We start from the raw sequence: 12,338 nt of genomic DNA, 5'->3' as shown, positions 1-12,338 counted from the left end.
AAAATAAAATGCTGCTTTGCACAGCTTGAATTCATAGTTATGACCTCATTTCTTTCTTGTACTCAATCTGTCTACTTAAACTATTTTGTTTGGCTATGTCACCCAGCAGTATTTTTCCATTAATGTTATCTTGGATTGTCTCTTCACTACTCATGTTTCTTGTACTTGTATTTGATATTTTTCAGAGCAATTATGCTGTTATGGTCTGTCTCACAGGGTTTTAGACTTTTGGTCTATTACCTCAGGCAAAGATTGACTTTTGAACCTAAAATTAACTAAATTGGTGATATAGTTATGGCTAATTGGCTTATGAACTGATTAAATTTTCAAATGTTGAAGGGACCTTATCATATTTGTTTTAATGTTATAATGAAGAAATGCTTCGTAACTTGAAAGTAATATATCTGTTTCTGATTTACTTTTCTAAATATTGTCTTGATGCTGCTACCACAGTTTCTTAAGCGTAAATTTTTCTTTTGCTGTGAGATTAGGCTAGCCCTCAAACCTATTGCCCAGGCTCAGATACCTCAGGCTAGAAAGTGGAATTATTGCATCAGCATTAAGATTGAGTTAAAATGCAATGAACATATGATCCTGTGCATCTCACATGCTTAAAACATTCTTGTTGGGTATCCTTGAAGGACCTTGCCTTTTATGAGCCCCCAGCCACCACAGGGACTGCTTGAATTAAGGTTTTATTTTGATTATTTTCTATGCCATGTCATCTTTTAAAGTTATATAAAAAGAACAACAATATCACAAACCCATGGCCTTTCTCTCTGGAGGGTTTCTTCTGAACCACTTTTGGGTTTGTGTAATGTTTCTTCTGCTTTTTCACTTGTCTGAGTATTATTTATTTCTTCACCTTTCAAGCATTTCTTTTCCACATTTCTACTGCTGTGTTCCCTTGGTTCTCTTCTCCCCTTCAGTTCAAAATGAAAGGACTGAGATAACCTCCATCAAGTTCTGGTGTCACAATAGGCACGACAGAAATATCATCCTCCTTACACTGGATATTGCCTTTGGAAGTCTGTGTGGCCTCTACCAAACAATGCCTTCCTGTTACTGATGCACAACATTGTTGTAGCTCACATTTGGTCTCAAAGCAATCTTCCTCAACCATTCACATTGATGCAGTTGCACGTATTAACGCATTCGAAAGACAAATCTTAATCATTTTTGAAGGATTTATTTCCTTGTTGCATAATGATTTAATTATGAGAAACCATCACTTTTAAATAGGGTGCCTAATATCAGTGTATGGAACTACTGTAGCACATCTCTCTTCGTGTTTTATATTCAATTCTTAATCTCATTTATCTGACTTTATAGATTCTTTTTACACTGAAGCCCAAAAGATGATGATGTATATGCTCTTATGGAAATAACCATGGAGCCTTGAAGTATGGTTGTGAGTCAGATTTTGTTTTGAATTTAGGCTTTACAACTTGCTATGTGATAGTGTAAAGTTATTTAACTACTCTAAACCTCAGGTTTCTTATATGAGAAATAGGGAAATAATAAAGATTGTGAAGATTAAATGAAACCGTATTGTAAACAAGGTAAGCACCCAGTAAGGTAGCAAGAATAGTAAATGATCAATAACTGTTAGCCAGTAGTAGTGCAAGCAGGGACAACAGCAGCCATTTGTTATAGAGTCATTTTATCTGTCATAGGAACTCAGAGAGAGGCAGAGTGGTTGAGTGTTTAGCATTAATACTTACGGGAGATTCAGTAGATTAAACCAGTGACCAATGGATATTTTTAAATGGCTGAATAGAAAAATGACTGCTTTGGGAAGTCCTAATTGACTCCTTGAAATTTTTCTATACAAGCTCTGTTTACAGTTGGCTATTTATTTGCTTTTTAAAATGTGTGTTTAAAATCTGGGCCATTTAAAAAATTCTTTTGATATTAAAAAATTTTAATTTAATTGGTTTTTGCAATCCACTTTTATTTTAAAGCCTGATTAGAATTAATTTCTTATACCTGCTTTTTCTCGTTTGTGAACTACTTGCCCTGGCAGTTGCAGTAGAGGTGGAATTTGTGTTCTGGGTCCTTTGGATTTGTGCACGGACACTTAAGAAAATGTCAGAGAAATAGAAGAAATCCTAGTGGAGAAACAAAAGACACAGGCTAGTGTATGCAGTTAATGGACATCTAATTTAATTTCATCAACAGTGGATGTGTCTCAAGCATAAAGCTAAGTGAGAGGCAGCCACTTAATGGTCCCTGGAATCAAAGGTGGGATGAGTATTTTAGTCCTAGCTTGGTGACTAAGTGGCTAAGTGATCTTATCCTCTCTGAAACTTCATCTCTCTGGATTTCATTTCCTCATTTGGGTTTGGCTTAGCTGATCTCTAAAGTCCCTTCCAGCTCTAATATTATATTTCCTCTAGAAATAATAGCTTACTTGTTTTTATGGTCTTATTCTTCTTTGTTGTATGTGCAGATGGCATAATGAATTACCACTTTTCCTTCTTTCAGAGTTTTTTAAACTTCAGTCTTTAGTGTAAGTTATAGATATTTTTCAGATATACTTATGTATTGCACATACTGTTAGATCTTCATAGTTTTTAAAAAACAGTCTTGAAGTGATTGACTTCTTTAACTTAGCATTATTCTAGCTATATTGTGTGTTAAGTTAAGGATTTGGTATAAGATATTTGTGTAGTATACAATTAAATTAATATAAAACTATTAAACTATTAAAATAAAATATTTATCTCCATACCTCTCTAAATCTTATTAATAGAATATGTGCTGCTCTTTGGGAAACAGCAGTATGTTTTGGATTTGTTTCTTCAACCATCCTCATCCTCCCCTAATATTTTTGGTATGTTTTCTGTACTTACATGCACATGCCAATGCTTCTGATTGACCTACTAAATCTACTAAACTAGATTGGCCATAATGAATAATGGAAGCTTGCAGTGTGCAGGTGGACTCCCAGAATTATGACATGTTTGATTTTGCTGGACACTTAAAAGAACCACCATTCTGGAATTGCCTTCGTTTATTTTCACAGCCTGAAGTTCTCTCTATGTGCCCAGGTAATATGTCACCTGACTAAAAGTCCATATAAGAACTGGTTTACTTTTGTATTCATTCTTATCATGAGGATAAGTCCTTTAAGGCTGTTTATCTGACACAGATGCTGTGGACTTTTACTTTGGCCTCACTTGCTCTGGTAAGCTGTCAAAACCAATGTTAAGGTTTTCAGTTGATACATTGGATAGGCAAATATTCTCATTATTTTTCTCTTGCCTTGTGCTGGACGTTTTTCTGGCTTTGTGCTTTCTCTCTATTGTGTTACTTCTTCAATGCTTTTAAGAATTTTTGTATTTTTTAGTAGATTTATCAGGAGGTTTGGTTCTAATTATTCAGCCCAATGTTATTAAAAACAGTAGTTAATTTATTCTTTTATTAAAACATTTAAAAAAATTTTTAATTTCATGAGACATCAGATGGAAAGAATGGTAGATTCAATTGTTCAGTTCTCCTTCTTGAGTCAATCTCCTAGCAGGTAAAGCTCGGCTTTGTTGTTAAAGATGGGGACACTATTTTGGCGGTAAAGCATCTTATGAATAATAATAGCTGTGATTAATTATGATTATATGATAATGAGGAAACTTTATTTAGCCATTGCAATGTGCCAGGTACTCTATGCTTTTCATGCATTATCTTATTTAATTATTATGAAGTATCTAATTTAGTGTTACTATTTCTATTTTACAAAGCATTATCTGAGACTTAGCTGCCATATCACTTGCTAGAGTTTACCTCGATAGCAAAGTGGCAGCAATATGCTTCAGGCCCTGTCCTGTGCTTTGGAGAGATGGAAATAGCAAAGTCCAGCTTACTTCCTGCCTTCATGGACTTTACAGGATTTAACTCCTGGACTCTTCTTTCTATCTAGTCTCAGGACATGCTCTAAGGACACTGGTCCGGTCAGGGATACAATTTTAGAGTCTGAAAGCCTGATTCACTGGTATATTCACTAACATTGAAGATAATGTCTCTTGTGAGGCAATGACTATAAGTTAACACAAAAGTAAAACAGAGAGATAAGCAAAGAACAGAAGTGTCTTTTAATTCCCTAATCACTCTTCATTACATGTAACATAGTGCTTTATTCAAAGTTGGTAGTAAATGAATGTTAATTTCAGTACGTTCATTGGCTATTATAAGACTTAATGGAAGTCTACGGCCATGCTACCTTGAACAAGCCTGATCCCGTCTGATCTTGGAAGCTAAGCAGGGTCGGGCCTAGTTGTACTTGGATGGGAGACCACCTAGGAAGACCAGGTGCTGTAGGCGTAAAAAATAAAAAATAAGGGATTGTAAGCTGACAAGGTCTTTGCCATCTGTGAGGTCAACCAAGGGTTGCCTCTCGATTCCCACATTATATTTTTAGATATAGACTGGCAAGGATACTGTTTTATTTATTTATATTATTCCTCTTGGTTTACAGTTATTTGCTGGCATAAAGGATGGAGAAAGCCTGCAGCTCTTTGAACAGAGTTCTCGTTCTACCCATAAACAAGAGACACATACCATGGAGGCCATGAAGCTCGTAGAGTTTAACCTTAAGCAGACACTTACCAGGCTTGTGACACATCTTTTTGGAGATGGTAGGTACTCAAATGCCTTTGTCTTTGGGGGTTAAATATTCCATAATTATCATATTCCTGAAATCATTAAGGCTAGTTGTATCTAAATTTTTTGGTCTAAGTCGTGGCTTAATGTTTCGGGTCCTTTAGTGAGGTAGAACTTGTAGATTTCCTGGTTTGTTCCATGTGAGCAGAAAGATATGAAAATGAAATTAGCTAGGGAAGGAAATGATGATATCCTATGAAAAGAATGATAATGGATTAAGATCAGGGTCATCAATGGGGAGAAAGTGTACAGACTGATTAGTGTTATTGTATAACTATGTTATCATTAAGTCAGACATGATCAATGGGGCAAGATTCGCTATTTCCACACATTTTATTTATTTATTTATTTATTCATTCATTCATTCATTCATTAATTTATTTATCTATCTATCTACTTATTTATTTATCTATCTATTTTAAAAAATTACACTTGACAGTCAATATTATATTAGTTTCAGGTGTACAGCATAGTGGTTAGACATGTATATAGCTTACTAAGTGATCCCCCCGATGGGTCTGGTCCTACCTGACACCATACATAGTTATTATAATATCATTGACTGTATTCCCTATGCTGTGTGTTAAACATCTGTGACTCTTTTGTAACTGCCAATTTGTACTTCTTAATCCCTTCACCATTTTAACCCAGCCTCCCAAGCCCCCTCCCACTTGGCAACCATCAGCTTGTTTTCTGTGTCTGTGAGTTTGTTTCTGTTTTGCTTGTTTATTTATTTTGGTTTTTAGATTCCACATATAAGTGAAATCATATGGTATTTGTCTTTCTCTGTCTGACTTATTTTACTTAGCGTAATACCCTGTAGGTTCACCCATGTGGGGCAAGATTCTTAACCATGCGAGTGAGCCCAGTAGAAAATTTTACATATTTATGTACTGATTACTACAGTGGACAGCAAAAACCTTAACAGTGAATTTCCTGGAGGAATAACAATACTTTTAAGAGGTAGACTCTCACTTTAATCATTTGCCTTTGTATTATTTTTCCCAAGAAAATTTTTGTTTATAATTCATTCCTCCCCCCCCCCCAACTATTTCTAACTTCCTTGAGGTAATATTTTGTTTGTTTTTAGAAAGCTGTAAAGAGGTTAGGAGATTTTCTTTAATTATGACCTACATTTAAAAAATATTTAGAAGACAGAAGTCTAGCATGGTTAGGATTCTTTTTTATTCTCTTATTCTAGTGCACTTTTTAAAGAACAGTTTTATTGAGGTATAATTGACATAAAATAAACTATACATATTTAAATTTACAATCTACTAAGTTGACATACAATAAACTGAATGTATTTACACAATTTTATAAGTTTTGACACATGTATACACCTTTGAAACCACCAGCAGAATCAAGAAAATAAACATGTTCATCACCTCCAATAGTTTCCTGCTGTCCCTCAGTAATCTCTTCTTCTTGCCCTTCCCTACATTTCCTTACTCCAGGCCACCAGTGAACTACTTTCTGTCACTATTAATTAGTTCACACCTTTTAGATTTATATAAATGGAAGTCTATAATGTTTACTCCTTTTTTTTTGGCTTGGCTTATTTTACTTAGGCTAATTATTTGGAGATCCATCCATGGGGTACTGTATACCAATAGCTTATTCCTCTTTATTGCTAAGCATTCCATTCCATAGTTTATCCATCCACCCATTGACAGATATTTGGATTATTTCCAGTCTTTTGCTAATACAAATAAAGCTTCTAATCTCATTCATGCACAAGTCTTTGTATGGATATATGCTTTCATTTCTCTTCAGTAAATACCTAGGGGTAGAATTGTTGGATCATATGGTAGGTGTAATTTAACTTCTGAGATGCTGCTAAACCATTTTCTGATTTGATTGTGCAATTTCGCATTGCTTCTAGTTGTGTATGACAGTTCTAGTTGCTCTATCTACATTTTCAACAACACTTGATATAGTCAGTCATTTTAATTTTAGCTATTCTAATAGAAGTGTAGTAGTATGTCAAATAAGCATTTAACATATATAAATAACTCCAAAGAAACAAATGAAAATGAACCTAAGAGAAATGTGTGAGCGTGAAGGTGAGAAATAATGTAGCTAGAATGGATACACGAAGAGATGATCACCCTTATTAGTAATCAGGGGAAAACAAATGAAAGCCACCATGATCTATCCTTTGTAATTTTCCATATATGAAAATACTTTTGAAAATCTTACATTTATAAGTGTTGACAAAGATATAGAAAAATAGATGTAGTAGAAAGTCCTGGTTCTATGTAGGAGTCTCAGTTACCATCTCCCACAGCTAGAACTTGAGTGCTCACTTATAACTCTTGATTCACTTCTATTTTTCCTACCTCCAGATTTCCCCTACCTATGTGTAAACTCAAATATGTATTTAAAAAGATTCTTGTTATAATGTAGTAAGCTTTTGATGGATGTCCTATTTTATCAGGGTTTGTTTGAATGTCTAGACTTCCATATTGTCAAGTTCATGTAATATTTAAGAAGCCACTAAATAATCCTATATATTCTTTATATGCATACATTTTTAAAAAGCGTATATCAGCTTCATGCTTGTGTCTTTTTCTAGGAAGTGGAAAATGGTATTAGGAAAGAGGTACAAACCAGGCTTCAAATGTGTTCATAGTGTTTTTTTTTTTTTAAATAAAAAAGATATAAAGTTAAATATGAAAAAATGTTATGATTTGATAAAACTGAATAATGGGTACATGGAAATTTGGTATTTTCTATTTGTCTGGTTTGAAATATTTCATATTAAAATGGTATAATGTAATAGTGAAACAGGTTTCAGATAGAGATTACTGTTGTGAAAATCCTATTATAGCCGCCTTCTCTTTAATGATAAAAGAAAGGAATTATGCTATTGTTAGCAGTAATATACTCTATTTAACACTGGAATGCAGGGAGATGGATTGTGTTGTTGAAGCCATTTTTGAGGCAGGTTATGGTAGAAGGGATTTGTGTATTTTAGGGAGGTAGTGGTCTGTCTCTAGTAGCTTTGCAAAAAGATTCATGCTTAATCTAAATTTTTCTATTGTCAGTCTATGGAGAGAATTATTAGAGCTCTCCTTATTTATGTCTTGCTACACATTTCTATCATCAAATGACTTGCTGTTTGTGAGGTTTAGAAACTGCCTCATAGTTAAATAACTGATTTTGAATAGATGGGTAGCCTGCTTTCTCTAATGACTAGTATTTCTGTTTTTCCTTCTTCTTTGTTATTTTTCAAATTCCCTCCCGCCCCACTGCACCCCTGTTTAGTACCACCAGCTCCTTCACTTGGCTAATTCTTACTTACCCTCTAGTGCTGGCTCAGCTGTCCTAGAATCAGGACCCTTTCCTGGAGCTCATGCTGAATCCTGGAGAAGGTGTCTTGTTGTGATCATCTTATCTCTCTTTGGGGATGGACTTATATTTTTCTGAGCAGGAAGCACCACTGGATTTTTACCATATTGTGAGCATCACAATACTGAATAAGCTAGACATAGTCCCTGCCTTCAAGGAGCCATGAATCTTAAATCCTCTCACAGGGAAACAGTGCGTGCTGCAGGAGCACAGAGGAGAGGCACCTCGGCATGGGCTCCAGGAAAGGTTCTTGGGTGGGGAGCATCCAGCTGACACCGGTCATGGAGAACAAGCATAAAGCCGTGTAGCCTTAAGGAATGAAGAAGGAAGAGGAGAAAGGAAGAAAAATGGTTAATAGAAAAATCTCATGACCACTGGGATATAGTAGTATGGAATCAGAAAAATTAAAGTTCTCTTTCATTCACTTACTCTGAAATCTTGAACAGGTCATTTAGTGCTTTAGGCCTCAGTTTTCTAACTTTTAAAAGTCAGAGTAGTAACACTTGTTTTACATGAGCATAAAATGAGCTAACATGTGAAAGGTGCCTTGTAAAAAGAAAATGTTAAATGTGTAAATATGAAAAAAATGAAGAAATGAGGGAGGGAAGGAAAATTATGACAAGGCAATAAAAGCAGGGAGCATATGAAGAAACAGTAATACTATCAAGAACAATAGTTATGGCTGATTTTGTCTTAATTTTGTCTAATGAAATGAGATGTAATTTTGTATCAGACTATGGCACAGCAGACAAATTGGTCTTGATGGTGGCCTTAACATTCTCTCCGAGCAGCAGCAAATATTTTAAAAAGGGTGCAACATGCTAGACCCTGTAGTGATTATAAAAAATGTTCCCATGGTCCTCGAGAATATTCATTTTTCTGAATATGGTCCTTGACTTTCCTTTGTGTCATTTTTTAAAATATTTATATTTAAATAGCTTTTAAAACTGTGTGTTGAGGCGAAAGTTTCCAGGTAGCAGTTTTCCTTACAAAAAAAAAAACATTTCTGCAGTTTATGATTTTTCTGACTATGATACCCATCATGCCCATGGCCAAGAATTAAGAATCTTAACTCTTGAAACAGCAGTGAAATTGTAGCTTCTCTACTTCAGGCAAATGCTTGCTTTATTTTTAAAATACAACTGGCCTAGACTTTTAGGTGTCACATTTCATTACAGATCAGAGTTGCTGTCTTGTAAATCTTCAAATTTATTTTTTGTTTATAAGACTGAATCAGCAGAATTATGGAATGGCATTAAAGTAAAAACCCACCTGCTTGAAGAATATATGTTGTTCATATGCACTAAAGCCTATCTGTGAAAAAATCCTCTTTTTCTTTCTTTACAGCCATGAGGTCATTTTTAACCCCATCTGCACAGTAGCCAAACACCCTGAAAATCCATAAAGATGTGTTAGCCACACATCTGCGTAGCCCTGGTGCATCTTTACTGAGTGTATTGCTGAGGAAGCAATTGCCAGAGGGAATGTGTAAGCTTGTTCCCGGGTGTGTCTACATGTTTGTACCATCTGCTAAGATGCTTCTCAGGGCAGCTATTAAGCAGGGGGGAAAGTGACCCAAACCCAGGTTCATTAGGAAGTATAAGGGTGAGGGGTTATATATTACAGAAAATAGGTGCTGTGTGCTCTCATCGTGTTCACACTGAATGTTAACAGCTCCCTCATGACTCTTGGCTGTGTCTTCCGCATTCTGAAGAGAAGTGCCATGTTCTTTCTTAAGGTGTTTCAGAGGGTCATTTCAGTTTTTCTTTGGGCGTGTGTTTCTGAGAATGTCTTGGTAATCCTGTCTAGGTACAAATAATCTGCATGTCATTTAGATTAATAATAGCAATAATAATGATGATGGCAATAATAGGGATAATATTTAACAGTGCCAAACTCTACACTAAGCACTTTAATAAAGATTTTTTAAACTGTATCCATGATGTTGTATTGTTATAATGTCTGTTTTTCAGATGAGAACCTACACAGAGAAATGAAGCACCATATAACGATCACACAGCTGGGAAATATTTGAGGCACAGTTTTAGCCCTACAGCCTCACTTCTGAGTCCATGTTAGAGGTTAGCTCTTTTGAAAAGATAGAAAGAAATCATTATAGGAATATTTCTGCTAATGAGAGGTGTACAAAAGCCGTGGTGATAAAAAATTGGGCCTCTCCCTAGGTACTGCCCTCTGACTCTCCCCTTGCTCTGCCTCCCTACCCCTAACTTGGAGTAAAGCCCTGTTTACTACATCATATTCGGTTACATTTTGGGGTACTAAAGATCATTTTTAAAACTTCAAATTTAACTTTTTAAAATTAATGAATAGGAACTGCCTCAGCAGGCCTCAGAATTATTAACAACTTTTTGTATTTGTTTTTATAAGTTTGTCTAAGTTTTTCACTTTTTAAAATTTTTTAGTGTTGTATTCCTTTGTGCTTGAAAAACAAAATTAAAAATTAGATCACACTATTTCCTTGTGGCAATGTGTTGTTATTACAGCTGTTTTAGTTTGAGGGGTTTTTTCCCCCTCTCTAAAGCAGTTCATTATTTTCTGCTAACATTTCAATTGTACCAGCGTCCTAAGGCTGTTATAAGAGAGGTTATCAGTTAAGAATCAGAAAGTAATAAAATAACCTTTAGACTGTTTTTATGCTTGTGGAATTTGCTGTCATTTTTAACATTTCTAAATTGTTTCCCTTATATTTTGTACCGTATTTGGCAGATCGTTTCTTTCAGAGCAACTAAGGTGGGGGTTTAGGACTCCTAACATTTTAGTTACTATGTGTCTTTCGATGTTTACAGCCCTTCCTTGCACAGCCTCTTTGCTAAACACTGGCATTTCCCTCTATAAAGCATTGGCCTCAGAGCATAGTTTAGATGAACTAGTCTGAAGAAGAAATAGATTGTGATTTTCAGCTGTTGACTAGATATGTCGCCATGGGCAAGTCAGGTCTCTTCCCTTTTGTTTAAAAGCAAAAAAGTCTTGTTGTGGTCATTGAGATGCACCCTCCAGTGTACCCTCCAAGAACTCTGGCTGATGGGAGTACAGAGGGCCTCCAGCTCTCAGCTCCTTCAGGGATTGCCTCAGCTGTGGGCAGCCTCCTTGCTTAAGGACATGCCCTTCCCAGGGCTGCCCACATCCAAAGACTGGCTGTGGCAGGAACATAAAGGCCCAGTATTTTTGCCTAATACCCCACTACTCCACCTCAGGCCAATTCTGGTGGGCCGTGGAAGCCTCAGACTTCTGACGAGGGTAAAGCTTTTTTGGACCTGATTGCAGTTTGTTGTCTTCTCCCTCTACCCAAGTCTATTGTGGCCTTCTTTCTTCCATAGGTGTTGATTTCCCCCAGATAACTCATTTGTCAACCCAGCCTCCATAGGGACCTATGTACGGCCACATTCAGCTGAGACATTTCCAGGCTCTGTTCAGTGAATATTTTTCTGGTCAAGAGTGAGGTCAGTTAGTAATAGTAATGAGGATCCCATATCTTCCATAGCTTTTCATATTTTTCACTATTTGTGAATCCTTGTTAATGTTAATGAACTGATCGTAAGTTATATAAATGTCTAATCACTAGGTTGTACACCTGAAACTAATATATTGTGTCAATGCAATTGAAAAATAAAAAAATTATAAAAAATATATAAATGAAGTGAAAGTGGTTGAGAATAATAATTAGGTTTATAGTTGTCAGTTCTACTTTGTTCTTAAAATGGACAAGTTGAAAAAAATTTGAGCACGTCACTTTTAATAATTTTTAAATCAGGTCTTTTGGGCTGTCTGGTGTTGTCTGATTTGGAGAGCTTTTTTTTCTTTTCTGTTTTATTTTGGATAATTTTCATCACTATATCTTCCAGTTCACCATTTTTTTCTGTAATGTCTAATTTGCTAATTCCATGCAGTGTTCTTTCTTTTTTACCTCATTCATTTGTTTTAATTAAGGTCTTTTAAAAATATCTTTTATATCTTTACTTAACATTTTCAATTTTTCCTTTAGTTTTTTGAATATACCAAATGTATCATATGTATTTTAATGTCTTTTTCTACCAGTTCTATCATTTGTGTCATTTCTTTGAGAATTGCTATTTATTTTTCTCTACCTTTTTTTTTTCTTCTTTGCATGCCTGAGAATTTTCTATAGGATGCCAGACATTGCTAATTTTACCTCGTATTGGATATTTTTGTATTCCTAATAATACCCATGTGCTCTGTTTTGGGGTTGCTTAGAAATACTTTTATGCTTTTGGATCCAGTGGAGTGTTTTAGTCTAGAGTTAGTTTTTCTCACAACAGTGTAAGACTCTTCAGTAACTGAATTAT

General features: G+C 35.3%; 1 protein-coding gene and 1 pseudogene across 10 annotated transcripts in view; both read left to right on the top strand.

Moving 5' to 3' along the window:
* Positions 1–12,338, top strand: part of FARS2 (phenylalanyl-tRNA synthetase 2, mitochondrial) — a 470,462-nt gene that overhangs the window by 127,579 nt on the left and 330,545 nt on the right. For all 10 annotated transcript variants that reach the window (XM_015587304.2, XM_015587307.2, XM_015587302.2 and 7 more), the window contains one exon: positions 4,475–4,634. In XM_015587304.2, coding sequence (XP_015442790.1) covers positions 4,475–4,634 — 160 coding nt within the window. The remainder of the gene's footprint in view (positions 1–4,474; positions 4,635–12,338) is intronic.
* On the top strand, positions 4,203–4,320 carry LOC112477755 (annotated as a pseudogene).

Source organism: Pteropus alecto, unplaced genomic scaffold (assembly GCF_000325575.1).
Source record: "Pteropus alecto unplaced genomic scaffold, ASM32557v1 scaffold121, whole genome shotgun sequence".
Taxonomy (NCBI): Eukaryota; Metazoa; Chordata; class Mammalia; order Chiroptera; family Pteropodidae; genus Pteropus; species Pteropus alecto.
This window is presented reverse-complemented; position numbering and strand designations above follow the sequence as displayed.